Raw genomic sequence first — 15,254 nt, 5'->3', positions numbered from 1 at the left:
TGCGCACCAGTGTGGTGCCGCAGCTCTCACACCCGCCACATTGACACCGCCATCAATGACGCACTACGCACTGTGACTGGATGCCTGCGTCCCACTCCAACGGACTGCCTTCCCATCCTTGCAGGCATCCAACCTGCTGAGCTTCGCCGTAAAGGAGCCATGATTTCCCTTGCCCGTCGCGCACTGGACCCCGACCACCTCCTCCACAGTACACTCCAGCGCCTACCTGGAGGACAGCAGCGACTGAAATCAAGACGCCCATTTGTGCCCGCCGCACAACAGCTTCTGAACAACGTTGAAGATCTTGGAATAAGTGCGGCACACTGGACGAACTACACATGGAACATGAAGTGGCAAAACAACACCTCCCGACTCCATGATTTCCTACCCGACGTCGATCCCCACCCTCCGGGAATGTCCCTCGCAAGACTTGCGTGGGTCCGGCTTAACCGCCTGCGAACCGGCGTCGGTCGCTTTCGTTCAGACATGTGCAGATGGGGCCTGGCTCCCTCACTGGGATGCGAGTGTGGTGCCACAGACCAGACAGTAGATCATGTCGTCCATGACTGCCCAATCCATCAACCACCACATGGAACGCTTGGACTGAAGACCCTGGATGACGAGACTGTCGAGTGGCTGATGACATCATGCCCAAACATATAGTCCCGAAGAACAGCTCATACGACGAAGAAGAAGAAGAGTAACACATAACAATTATAGCAGAACCAGGATCATCTTACTTCGGGCATGTTTGTGCAAGTAACGGGACAGGGGCTGAGATAGCTTCAAAGCTGTTAGATTATTTAGAAAAAAGTGGAGTAGATACAAATGAACTCAATGTAATTGGTACTGATGGAACAGTCGTCAATACTGGTGTAAAGAAGGGAGTCATTCGATTAATTGAAGAGTCACTAAGTAGACCATTACAATGGTGTATCTGCCTGTTGCATGCAAATGAGATTCCTCTCAAGTATCTTTTTCAGAAGATAGATAGTCCAACTACGGGCCCCCATGGATTTGCAGGACCAATCGGCAAAGCCGTTCATACATGTGACCGTCAACCACTGGTAAATTTTGACAAAATACCTTGACAAATTTAAAAAAATTTAGACCACATACAGCACCGATCAGAAGTATCTGTTTGAAATCTGTCTGGCTATTAGCAAAGGTTATTGCTCCTTGGACCTTTCACTCAAATGCCCTGGTACAATTAATCAAGCAAGATGGCTGACTTTAACAAATCGCATATTGCGGTTGTATATTTCAACAGAAGCACCGTCCTTATAATTGAAGACTGTTATCACCTTTATTTTGAAAGCGTATGCACCGATGTGATTCTCTATTAAAAAGGAATCTTTTTGTACAGATGGAGCAAAACATGTCTACAACATGGTAGACAAGGCCAGGTATCTTAAGGATGAGCTTAACCCTATTCGGACTAATGGGTGGACGGGTTCCATCCATACCTATAACTTTCATCGATTACATAAAAGCTACTGGCTCAAATTAACTGAAATTTTATGACTTTTCCTAAAAATTATTCATCTTTGATTTAGTAAAAGAATGACATTATTGTGTAATATAGTTTTTTAGTTATAAGCAGTTTTTGACACCCTACTCCCAAAATTATCTGCAAAACTAGTAAAAAATTAATCAGCGTGAAATTGAAGAGGGATTAAGAGGGATTAACTCCACTGCTGGATTTTGCGTCAGCAGTTGTCGAAAGAAAATAGGTCACGACGTCAAATCTTCGCTCTGCTTGATATCAGATGTGTTGCAATGTATTGTTCAGAAAAATCAGTGAACCATGACAAGTAGACTTGCATTTATGAACAAATGCAGTTGGTCTCGTGGGAATTGTGTTTTCGCAAACAAAAGTGCATGAAGTTTAGAACTCAACTTTGTCACAATTTTGTAATCGGTTTCTAGCAACAATTTCTCTATGTAAAAAATTAGGCTACAGAACAAAAAAACCTCTAAATTTTATGATAAACAACATGGTTGATAAATAATATAAAAATGTAAAGAAATATAACGTTGGTATAATAAATAAATACAAAGATTAAATGTAACCATAATTTTACTGCATACTTTTAGTTTATTTTTATGGCTTTACGAAGGTCAAAAAGAAGACTTTTATGTCATGTCAAACTTGTCATTTTTGTGACTTGTCTTCAAGTATGCTCTGTACATTTTACTTTACACAAAAACAGAAAAAGTTAGTTTCATTAGCTGTTGGAGCTTTTTTCACCGAAAATGACAGAGGTTGCCAAACAACAAAATGTGTCATTTTTACGTTGATTCAACGTCTGTTGACGTTGAATCAATTTAAAAATGACGGGTTTTGCTGCCTGGGTTGAAACTTCAATAGAAGTTTGAGGTTACAATTGTGTCTAATGCTAATAGGTTATCTAATATATAAATTTGCAAATTACAAACACTGAATAGAACTGTTTTTTTTTTTTTTTTTTTTTTTATGCAAGCAGGATTGCAGCCTAACGTAATAGAGTTTCATGAAATAGTAACATCAAGCTGTAGCCTACAAAATAACCCAATCGAGATTAGTCAACATCGCTTTGTTTTGTTATCTTGGAACTTCACTCTTTATTATTCTGCACGCAAAACAGCAGTTTGAACAAAATAAAATTGTTACAAAGTCTCCTCAGAAATGATTTAGAACAAACATCCAGCATAAAATTAGGTTAGGTAAAAGAAACGCTCAAGCTGCTGTGCAAACATCGCTGTTTTCAGAACATATTGATTGCATTCATTCCTTTGTCTGTGCTATAACAATGCCAGCAAAGTTACAGTTGTTTCTAGGCTAATTGGTTTTTACAAACAGTATGGTGCAACCAATTTCCACATAAATACTCAGAAAACCTAACATGTACATTCATTTGTGAGAAAAATTTGTGCATGACATACAACCACACTTCAAACGCGCAACATGGCTCGACAACAATTTTTTGCAAGCGAAGTTGTCGAACAACTGGAAAATTCTTTTGAGGAAAATATTAACGATGTGCTAATGTCTGATTCTGATGAAGAAATAGATTATGAGCCGTCGACAGAAGTGCTTAATTTAGAGCAAAGTAATGTGGAATCAAATGCTGGTAGTAGAAGAGTAACTGTAGCAGTTTCTAAACGACGAGTTCACGGTATTACTTCGGCCTTGAATGAGGAAAACTATGATGACGTGAATGTACTTAGAGCTCATAAATCGTACGTAGGAATATTAGAAAAAGGAAACCAAAGCAAAAAAGATAAGGAAATTGGCTGGACAACTAAGTCACCGCAACAAACTGGTCGCCAAGCGAGGTCATGTGTTATTGTGGGAAGACAGCCAGGACTCAAAGACACTGCAACGCATGCAGACAATTGTGAGAAGGCATGGAAGCTATTGTTTTCTCAACCAATGATTGACTTGATAGTTGATAGCACAAACAACCGAATACGTTGCATGAATTTAGGCAGAGACGATGATGATCTCAGAGAAACCAATGAAACCGAACTATTGGCATATATTGGTTTGGTTTATATGCGAGGTATGCTGGGTCTCAACGGTCATGAAATAAACCAATTATTCGCACCTGTAGTAGGACCGCCAGGGTTTGGAGCAACAATGAGCACAAATCGCTTTAAGTTTCTCCATGCTTCCTTGACATTTGATGATCAAGCCACTCGCCAGACAAGATGGAAGCATGACAGATTTTCTGCTATTCGCAGACTGTTTGAAATGTTCAATGATAACTGTTCCAAACATATTATTCCAGCGGAGTTTCTGGCATTGGATGAAACATTGTATCCAATGAGAAATCGTATTGGTTTCAAGCAATACAACCCAAGCAAGCCAGCTAAATATGGAATGCTCTTCAAATCGATTAACGCAACTAACTACAGTTACACTTTTACCACCTATCCTTATTGTGGAAAGCCGCTGGAAAATCCCACCGAGTATTATGTTTGTGGAACGGAAGAAACTGTAAAATACCTTGTAAATAAGCTACAGCTCAGTCATGATTTACAAGGACGAAACCTATCATATGACAGGCTCTATTCAAGTATTCCACTTGCTCAGTGGCTATTGAGTGTAAATATAACTTGCGTCGGGACATTGCAAAGCAACAGAAAAGGAATCCCTGCCGAAATTAAAGATGTCGGTCAGCGAGAGGAATTGTCTTATCAGTGTTATTGTGAGAGTTCTGAAAAGAAGTTAGTGCTACATTCCTATATAGTAAAGACTAAAAGTTCAGGAAAACGCAATGTTCTGTTGCTTTCAACAATGCAACCTCTCATTGGAACTACAAAAGAAGACCCAAAGAAAAAGCCAGCAATGTACAAGCTTTACGACTTCACGAAAGGTGGAACAGATGTCGTAGATCAAAGGATTGGCTTTTATTCTTGCAAAACAAAGTCACGACGTTGGTCTGCAACCGCATTTTGTTATATTCTGGACACATGTCGGGTCAATGCAAGCACAATTTTAGCTATGCAAAAAGGAATTGATCCCAAAACTCAAAATTCTTTTGATTTTGGTTGGGAACTTGCAATGATGCTGATCAAACCGCACATACAAATGCGGTCACGGTGCGGTCTTCAAAAATCCGTTCTAAGCAAAATAGTTACTATTCTTGGATGCGAAGATCAAACTGATGTTGCTTCAACATCTTCCAACAACTTATCTCAAAAGAAGCAATTTCCTACAAAATCAGACAAAGACAGACGTTGCTATTTTTGCAGCCCTCCAATCACTGGCTCACCAGCAAAGAGGAAAAGAAGCAATTTGTCTAAAAGTAAAAACCAGTGCCAGCTGTGTGGTAAAGCTGTCTGTGCTATTAATGTGACGCAGGCTTGTCCAGAGTGTGCAATAAACATTGATGTTGAAGAGTAATGGATGCAAAGTTTTAATTTATGCTCAATTGTTTGCAACAAAAATATTGTATGTTGTTCACATTCCATTTTGAATGTATTTTGATTTAGAATGATTTGTGAAAAAAAGCTTTTGTAGCCAATTATAACATTTTGGCACCGGTTCTACCACTCAGAAAGTTATACTCTATTCTTTGTAATTGTTTATTATCCTTTCATAACTGTTTGATGCAATGACCGAAGTTCTTCCTAATCCTAGTATTTCCATCAAAGATGCTACAGCTTTTCCTCATAAAGTTTCCATAATTTATCGGAGTTAGTTCAGCAATGCAAATTTTTTTGTTTTTGTTTTTTTGTGGCGCCCAGTTTATCAATAGGCCTACATAGGCTATGCTAAATTACGAAATTTTCTTAGATCGACCTTTTAATTTTGTTTGCTAGCTACTGTCGGCATGTCCGTACTCAACCGGGAAGTTACCGCAGTCTGCAAGTGCAATAAAGCAACTTTTACCAACGGGGCAGTAGCTCACTGTTCTCAAACTAGACAACTACAGTTGAAATTTTGAAGCACTATCAAGTTAGAAACTGTTTTCAGAATAATTCGGAGCACAATGAACTATTAGTGATTTGAATATGAAAACCACACAAATGCAATAAAGCTTGACATGCAAAATGAACTTGTAATACTTGCAATGCTCTAACTACATAAGATTTTGCTCAATTATAATCAAAAATCTTTGAAATGGATGTAGGCTACTCACTTCCTTTTGTAGCGCACTAATATTCTATACGTAATAATATTTTTTTAATATAGCACTTCTCTTATTTTCAAACTCTTGTCAAGCCCAAATTCAAATAACATAGGTTTGCTTGCAATAAAGCAACATTTAGCAAAGTTGAATCAATATGAACTAATAATAAGCACTTGTTTGATCTCGATCGGCGTCATAGATAAATTTAGTTGAATTTCTCTCAATCCGTCGACAACATCAGAAACGATAGCCTATATGCCAAAACTTTCTTTTGATGGAATTAATTTTGAGAAGAAAATATTTTCTCTAAGCTAATATCATCTGTAAACTAACATCAGCTTTATGTTCAAAAACCAATGCAATTGCTTTGGCTGGGAAAATTTTGGTTTATTCGCCATCAAAATTTGTTACCGAATTTATTTTATTGCTAAATCAATCTCACCTTAAATTTCCAAACATTAACATAGGCCTATACTGTATTATATAGGCCTAAATATAATTATGAAAAGCGCGATTGGAACACACCAATGGAGAAGGTTTAGGAGTAATGATTGACTGCAGACTTTTACACTGCTCAGTCAACTAAAACATCATCAAGGAGAGAATACTTTTATTGACAAAGCAGATTGGCTACATTTAGCAACGTCGTATAAACTATCAAATGACAAACATTCTTGCATAGCAATAGATAGAGTTTCGCTTTTAGCAGCATGATCGTTGATTTCTTCTTCACAAATGTATTTGCATTTGGAGTTCTTGCATAGATTACTCTAAAATAAATTTGGATTGAACAAAAGATGATTTTTCTTCATTTGCGTTTTTTAGTTTCGAATACATCACTACGTGTTTTCAATTGTTATATTTGTTGGTAAATCATATATTCAGTGGTTTATGGTAGCCTACAACAACATACAACTTTTAAAAAGTGCGATAAGCCAGCTTTCGACTTTGTTTTGATCGACAATCTACAAAGGGACAGAGAGCACATTACTAAGTTTAGAAGTAGGCCTATGCACTATACACTACAGCAGCCTACTTGTTTTGAACTTTTGCAAAAAACAAAGTTTTTGAAATATCAAGGACATTTTCGATGTTATTTCTACAATATTCAAACTAATAAAAACCCAAATTCAGATAAATTTAAAAGTTTTTTTGCTGAATAACATTTAGCAACGCTGAATCAGCATGAAGTAAACTTTCTAACAAATACGTTTATTTTTATTTTTGCCATTTAGCGATAATGCAGAAAAGATTAAAAATATGGATCCAAAACTAAACAAATTTACATCGATGGAACCAAGTTCTTTTTGACTAATATTTTTGCTAAAGCAACATTGTTTTACGTTGAAAGACCGTCTCAAACTTTTGTTGTACTGATTGCTTCATGCTATGGAAAGTTTACATAATTCATTCATCACCAATTTCTTAAGTTGATTTTGTGCTTTTGTTACCACACAAATCTATACTTCAAATTTGAAGTAAGTTTCATTGTGAAGCATGAATTGAACTAAACTGCTCGAAAAGTCTTTTGAGAGATTTTAGACTGCATCCTTCCACAGTATTCAGTCAACCGAAACACCCTTATTGTCTTCATGTGCTTGAGACATTTCGTTTTATTCACAAAGCAGATTAGCTACATTGAAACGTCGTATAAACAATGGAATGATGAGCATTTTAGTATGAACGCAAAAACTGATAATTACTCACAGAAACCCTCAAAATCAGTAATTTACTACGAAACCATATCAATTAAATTCAAAATAATAATTAAGTTGAATAGTTATCGAGACGTTTGTTGGTACGCTTGCGCTGTAATTTCTGACGACTTTCTTCATAATTCATACATGTTGCAACGCAATTCTAAAACAATTTTATTTCAAGTAACTTATTCCTTACAAAGTCACAAGCAGATTGAAGTCACAAGGAAATCAATAGCCAACGCAATAACTAAGCATTATCTGAAAATTGAAATATTACTTGTAAATGCAACGTAGGGATTAATGTTTTATACTAAACGACAAATGTTTTTCGAAGCATAATATTGGTTTGTGAGAAGTTTTGCGCTGGTTATCTGGAAAACTTTATCTTCTTGTACAAGCAAGTTAGCAAACATTTCTATTGTTTTGTGCGTTCCAAGATTTACTGCGTGACCTACATGACCAATGACCATTTCGGATTACATGCATGACTGGACCGTGCGTGCCTTCAACGAAGAGATTAACGATTTCAAGGAGATTACGGCGGAGACATCAGACAAATTTAAAAAGAAATGACTTTTTTTAGCAAAAAAGCAATAGCAAAAAACTGGTAGAGTATGTGTGTCCACTAAAAATTTTAACCAGTTTGTCAATAATTTTACTCTAACTTTGCGAAAAAAGCAACCTCGTAACGTTTTTATATCAAAAGTTATTAGACAATGAAAGTGTGGATGGAATAAGTCCACACGTCAGGCCATTACCTCACAAAAATCGCCTAGTCCGAATAGGGTTAAGGAAGTTGTTATGAATTCTATCCAGAGAAATGCCTTTTTTGCGCATCCTGAAAACGTTCTGCTGGCAATGTTGGCAGACGACAACATCAGTATCAGAGAACTGGCTCTCAGGCGAATACTGAAGTCCAGAGAACGCAAGAGCAGCAGTACAGTGCGAGTTTTTAGAGTGCCAACCTTGAACCTTCACGCTAAGAATTATATAGAAATAATTGACTGGCAGACCGAAGATATCAATGAACCTCCCGACACCAAGAACTTTAGCAATGAAGATTTGATTAATATGATCAAAACAAATCCATTCACGATGAGTCCTCTCACAGTTGAAAGTTTCCCCTGTCATAACCAGGCTGTGGAACGCCATGTTAAGCTTGTGACAGAGGCTTCAGGCTCCGTTTGTGGAAAAGATAACAGAGATGGTTTCATCAGGGCTCGATTAGAGAGCAGGCGCAAAATGCCAAAGTTTGACAGCAAGGCTGATTTCAAAGTTTAGAATTTCAGTGAAGGTTACATTGAACAGGTCATTCTGGGGTGAAATTCATATCCCTTGGACTTCCCAGAATGCCCTTGGGCGACAAACGTATTCCATCCCCGGTTTGTCCCCTAAAAGGTTCACATGTAGGACTGCCTCCACGTGGCGTGAACTGGAAACGTTAATTCTACGGGCTTAACAGCTAAACGTCCTATCCTACTCTGTTGCAATTGTTGAAGGTATTTTTAATTTCTAGACGAATACTATACTAAATAAAGCTTCCATCTGTATTTACTATTATCAAGAGGAACAATCGTACCCAAGACAGAAGAGAGGATAACACCATATAACTATCAAACGTTGGAGCAAATCGAAAAAGAAGTGTGACGTCCTAAATGCTGGAAATGTGAATAGGAAATGTGGAAATAGGAAATGTGAAAAACTGAATTTGGCGGCCATATTGGATTTGGTGACGTCATAATTTGCTCACCCTGTCATCATATGTATTTCTAGTGTTTTATGACATAAACGAGGAAACCTTGTTGAAATATGATGAAAATTGGGGAAGTATTGGCAAAGTTATGGTGAATTTACTGTATTTTCAAGCAAAGTTGGCGGCCATCTTTGATTTGTAGATTGAGATTCACCAAGACATTATTATTTTTTTTTTTTTTCACAAATGCGTTTTTCATGAACAAAAGCAACTTTTTAGGGGGCTATGTTTTTGAATTTCGCGAAAAAGTTATTTTCACTCCACCCTATTGCACAATGCTTCGGAATGGCTTCCACTGAAAATGAATCTAACCCGGGACATGACTAAGATGACAGACTACCTCCACAAGTGGAGACTTAAGCTCAGCAAAACTAAAACGGTGTCGACCGCTTTGCATCTCAACAACATGGAAGCAAAACGTGAGTTGAACATCAACATCAAAGACATCTTGCCCTGCTTACCCAGTCGCATTATGACGTCACAAAGACGACGCTATGCTGCATATAATAGATTATGCTTTAAACGCAGGCTGTCAAAGATTGCGATGCTAACGATATCATTTTTTGTCAATTTATCGCAAAGCCAATGGTTGGGCTACCAAGTTTAACAAGAGAAGCGATACGGTCCGATGGGAATCGGTTCCTAAAGACATTGGAAAAGGATTGAAAAAATTATGGCTAACTTAATCCCACGCAAAAAACAAAATAGCCAATTGGATAAAATATGCTCAAAACTTTGGAAAAATACTTGAAAAATTATTATTGGATGCAAAACGGCTTTAAAGTTGTATCAAAAAATAAAATCTCACATGACCAAAACAATATAGCCCGTTCCTGCATCTAAGGGTCAAAACTGAACGACTGCGATGACTACTGAGACTTTTAACGTAGAAACATAACCGAACTAACAATTTTAAAAGGTGCAAAGTGATAGTTGGGGAATACATAGTTCTTATTGCAAAAAAAACGAAAAAAAAACTATTGTAGTCTACTAAAGATCCAAACGAGATAGCATGTCTTTTTTATGAGGGACAATCTCGTCTTCTTTTTAGCTACATTTCCACCTTATTCAACTTACCCCAGGGATATGGTTCAATTGACTCACACAGAATTGCTCTCGAGGCATATCGCGTAAGTCTACGCTCAACTGTTCAGCTGTCACTTGATTCCATTCCATCTAAAATAATATTTTGTTAATAACCAAGTTTCAAACGCTTTCGTATTTTGCTTTCTCTCCAGGCCTACCAGTTCAATCGCAATTTGGTTTCCCTTTTTATTGAGTCACCTACGAGAAGCAACGTCATTCATGATGTCATACCCTGTGTCATACCAACGTCATTCATGATTTCATGCTGCATAAGGAGGCCGTGGGTGCATTATTTCCCAAATAACTGTTTGCTAACTTTCACTTTGCACATAAGGAAAAGCTTCTTTGAGAGATATCGGATAACACAAAAATAATCACATTTTTCAATTGAAATGTTCAAAAACGTCAATGTGGTAAAAGGCAGATATGGTTTGTTGGTACACAGCGCATCTAAAGCATTTAACGCCTCCTAGATATTAAAAAACTTACAGAACAATAAATGTTCCAATGGGACAGTGAGGTTTTCTTCTTGTGAGTGTAATTCATTTAAAAGAAAACATTCTCGGATGAGAAACCAAACAAATTTAGAAAAAGCAACAGTTTCAAAGTTATGAAATAAGGGGCTTCTTACCGAATTCAGGTACTGGCCGAAAGTTTGGCCGGTAATATTTTCAGGACCTGTGATTATAAAGTTGTCCAGTTCCTCGTTTGCTTTCATTGGAGGATACAAAGACCTGAAGCAATCGGGTTCAATCACTGAACGGTTTATTTGTTATGAAATTGGACGTGTAGCCTATCTTACAGCAAATAAGTTAATCGTCTTTTTCCGAGTTTTTTTAAGTCTTAAAAGTTTTCAACAAACATAAGATAATATGGAACACAAACGGCTTTATTATTATTATTATCATTATTATAGAAACAAATAAAATTCATGCAAAATAAATTCAAACGTTCGTGGCACAGCGTTGTACCTTCATTGAGATGAATATAATTCAACAATATCTAAAGAAAAACATGGCAGATAGAAATTAGATAATATGAAACCAAGGAGTTTACAGAATAGTTGATAAAACTACCATACAACGTTTTTATAGGTAGAGAAAACTTTTTCTCAAATTGTTTCAAAAAAAATTTTTATGATCAGATCCCCACTGCAATGCGTGATGGAAATTTACAGGAAAATCTGCATCAGGCATTGCAGAGTGCAAAACTAGTGTTGCAGAACGCGTTTTCGAATATTGAATTCTCATCAGTGCAACTACGTTTATGTACGCAATAACAACGGTTAAATTTAAACTCAATACAATAGATTACAAAGATTATAAGGACATATTCTCAGTGTTCAATTGAATATTAATAAATCCAGAGACATCAGAAAATCACTTCCCACATGTAATTCCAGACCGACATTACTCGCTTAAGGTGTTTTTTGTTAAAACAGACTTAATGTTCAAAGCAAAACAGCCATCACAATGAACATCTACCGAAGTATAGGCCTACTAATTTACAGTAGGCCTACTTATTAGTCAAGCAATGAAAATTAATAGACGGTATTGTTATTAATATCAATTCAATATGATTTCAGTGATTATAACACAATGTAGTATAGTAGCGTATCCAATTAATTAGCGACAACCTTTTAAAGTACACGTTAAAAGCTTTTACTACAGGGGTAGCTTGCTACAACCGCAAGCAATGCATATGAACTAAAGAGCACAGCATCAGAAACAAATTGAAGAAGTGCACAGTGGAGTGGAGCTGCACAAATTTCCAACAAAGAAGTCACATGATGTATGTCCGTTGGTTATCATGAAGCCATAAAGGATTTTTTTGGGAAGTGAGTCATCTTGTCGTGACCAGCCCTGTGAGTAGAACGAACGCGCGAAAGGAGGAACTGCAACGAACCTCGGCTCACAACGTTCAGATTCCTTCATTTCAGATAGCAGCAGTTCCACAGTCAACAAATAACGTTGTTGCGCAGTTCGTTCAACAATAACACGCCGTTTAAAAAGCTCACAACACAAAGGAATGAGCTACAAACATGCGGTTGTTTAGCTAGAGATCGTTACGTTTAATGTGGAGAGAAACCATTCTTCAGAAACTTCAGAAAAATGAAAAGTTTAATTCATGAGAAGACTGCAGGGCAAACCATTTTGGTTTATTTGTCGTTCTGTTGTAAATAAAAAGAATAACTAACTTTAATTCGTCGATTCCAAAGTATTGTACTAAGTTTGCCGTTCGAGGAGCTCCTAGACAAAAAGCCAATGGGATTTTAGGATAATAGAAAACAGCACCGAAGCACATCTCTTGAGTAGTCTGAATTCCTCCCTGGATGAATCAACACAAAATAATGGTTTCTTCCTGATTCGCATCACAGGAATATCCAAACATCGTAACAATTCGACATCGTAACAGATTTCATACTTGAAACGTGGAAACTAGTTTGCAAACTGTTGCAAGAACAAAAAGAACTAGAGTTGATTTTTATTGCTACGACCTGATAAGTGGCAACAATTAACGAATGACGATAAAAACGTTGAAAAAAAAACTAAGAGGTTAAAATGAAACCATTTTAATCTCAACGTTATGTTGCTTCAAGCATTGTATTTGTATGTGCTTCATAAGTGATTGGACAGACTACTTGTTCGTGATCATTGCTTGCATGTGTTGGTCGTGCAAAGAGATAAACAAAGAGAGGTGAACACAGCCGCGTGTCGAGAGGTTTCGATAAACAAATAAACTTATGACTGAATCGGGAACCCATTTCAAGTTTGGAATTCAAGCTAATGAGATTCGTAAAATTAATGTGTGATTTTTTTTTTTTTGCTTGCCGCATGCTTGAAGTGTGCATCTTGTTCATGTTTGTAATGTTCTTCATGTGTTCACTATATGTATTCGCCGCATGCTTGAACTGTGCATCTTGTTCATGCTTTCAATGTGCTTCATGTGTTCACCATGTATTCGCTGCATGCTTGAAGTGTGCATCTTGTTCATGTTTGCAATGTACTTGCATGTGTTTACAATGTATTCGCCGCATGCTTGAAGTGTGCACCTTGTTCATGTTTGCAATGTGCTTGCATGTGTTCACCATGTATTCGCTGCATGCTTGAACTGTGCATCTTGTTCATGTTTGCAATGTGCTTGCATGTGTTCACCATGGATTCGCTGCATGCTTGAAGTGTCCACCTTGTTCATGTTTGCAATGTGCTTGCATGTGTCACCATTTATTCGTCACATGCTTGAAGTCTACATCGTGTTCATGTTTGCAATGTGCTTGCATGTGTTCACTATGTACTCGCCACATGCTTGAAGTGTGCATCTTGTTCATGTTTGCAATTTGCTTCATGTGTTCACCATGGATTCGCCACTTGCTTGAAGTGTGCATCTTGTTCATGCTTTCAATGTGCTTGCATGTGTTCACCATGTATTCGCCGCATGCTTGAAGTGTGCATCTTGTTCATGTTTGCAAGGTGCTTGCATGTGTTTTGTTGTGTCTCATCAACTCACCGTTGTAAATTTGTCTCGAACTCCCTTTGTCTTGAAATTGCAAACTGTTTGCAGGCTATCACCCGGAAGAATGGTTCGCTCTTCAGACAATGCTCGTAATTCTTGGTAATTAAAATCATAACCTTCATCTTTGACCAAATATGGAAGTTCGGTGGTTCCCCTGAGATACAAACAACAATGACGACATCAATGAAGCAATTATAACTTCACAATGACATGAGACTTCTGGTGTGATTTTCCAACGAAAACGGAAAAAGTGCAACTGAGATTGTAGTTTACTTCGGTTAATCGGACCACAATCAAAATGGTTTTAGACAACGCCATCATCAATATCTACATGTTCCACCACTATTGCCACCAGATATTCCACCAGTTACACGTTCTAAGCGGTAACCAATTCCAACAACCCTTTGTGGCCTCACCTGATGTGTCTCATTGCCATGCCTTTCGCCAGCAAGTGGCTGTGAAGAGCCACGGCAAAGACGTTGATGTTGTCCACCCCTCCGACATCCATCGCCTGCATAGATGGAACTTTGAGACTTTGTCACAAATACAGCGCTGGGGGGGAAACTTCATGGTTTAAACAAATATTAGGGGAGCCATAACAACATAATGATCTTTATGACATTTTAGTCGTAACAATACTAAACCCAGCAGGAATTAAAAAAAAATTTCAAACTTCTCACAGCTGACAAGCATTGATCAGAACAATCCCCGTAATCGTAAAAGGATTCCGCGTTCGGTGGGATGAGGTGTTGTACAATAGCGATAGTGTGTCCGACAAAAATGGCTCCCGCGTCATACTCGCGCAGTTGCTCGGTGTATGTGAACCGAAATCCCGAAGAATCGATCGCTCCTGGAATCAACAGCACAGTTTAAAACTTTCAAAATTTACAAGATAAATAGACTCGTAGATTAATTTTAAACCTGGACTCAGCAAGTGACGCATGAGATTACTGGGAGAATGAAAACAGTCTCAGTGAAATGACGTAATATCATCATCATCATCATCGGTCATGCCTGAATAAGGCGTCGGCTACCGTGAGTCTCCATAACGATCGATTGTCCATACTTCTAATTAGATTTTCAAAATTTTGGTTTGTCCATGTTGAAAGATTTTTGAAGATATCCAAACGTGGATGTCCCCGGTGCCTATGACCAGGAAATCCGCCCCATCATTGCCGAGTGTTCAATTCCGCGTTTGCGGTAGACATGCCCGATAAATGTCGTTTGCTTTTTTTGATAGTTGTGATGAGGACGCCAGGGGTGCACCCAGAGAGTCTCCACACTTCTTCGTTAGTGATTTTATCCATCTAGTTAATTTCCATCATTCTACGAATCAATCCATCAGCCACCACATGAAACGCCACATGGAACTGCCCAATCCATCAACCACCACATGGAACGCTTGGACTGAAGGCCTTGGATGACGAGACTGTCGAGTGGCTGATGACTTCATGCCTTCATGCCTTCATGCCTTCATGCCTTCATGCCTTCATGCCTTCATGCCTTCATGCCTTCATGACTTCATGACTTCATAAATGTCGTTTGCTTTTTTTGATAGTTGTGATGAGGACGCCAGGGGTG

The 15,254-nt window shown here is 37.9% G+C and overlaps 1 protein-coding gene across 1 annotated transcript in view; it reads right to left on the bottom strand.

Moving 5' to 3' along the window:
- Window positions 1-15,254, bottom strand: part of LOC145777591 (DBH-like monooxygenase protein 1 homolog) — a 48,267-nt gene that overhangs the window by 18,289 nt on the left and 14,724 nt on the right. The window contains exons 8-13 of the mRNA XM_082589012.1: window positions 14,354-14,523; window positions 14,090-14,184; window positions 13,668-13,827; window positions 12,358-12,488; window positions 10,792-10,894; window positions 10,152-10,250 (exon numbers count right to left, since the gene is read on the bottom strand). Coding sequence (XP_082445138.1) covers window positions 10,152-10,250; window positions 10,792-10,894; window positions 12,358-12,488; window positions 13,668-13,827; window positions 14,090-14,184; window positions 14,354-14,523 — 758 coding nt within the window. The remainder of the gene's footprint in view (window positions 1-10,151; window positions 10,251-10,791; window positions 10,895-12,357; window positions 12,489-13,667; window positions 13,828-14,089; window positions 14,185-14,353; window positions 14,524-15,254) is intronic.

This window comes from Aplidium turbinatum, chromosome 9, assembly GCF_918807975.1.
Source record: "Aplidium turbinatum chromosome 9, kaAplTurb1.1, whole genome shotgun sequence".
In the NCBI taxonomy this organism is placed as follows: domain Eukaryota; kingdom Metazoa; phylum Chordata; class Ascidiacea; order Aplousobranchia; family Polyclinidae; genus Aplidium; species Aplidium turbinatum.
The sequence above is the reverse complement of the archived record's forward strand: the minus strand, read 5'-3'. Positions and strand labels throughout refer to the sequence as shown.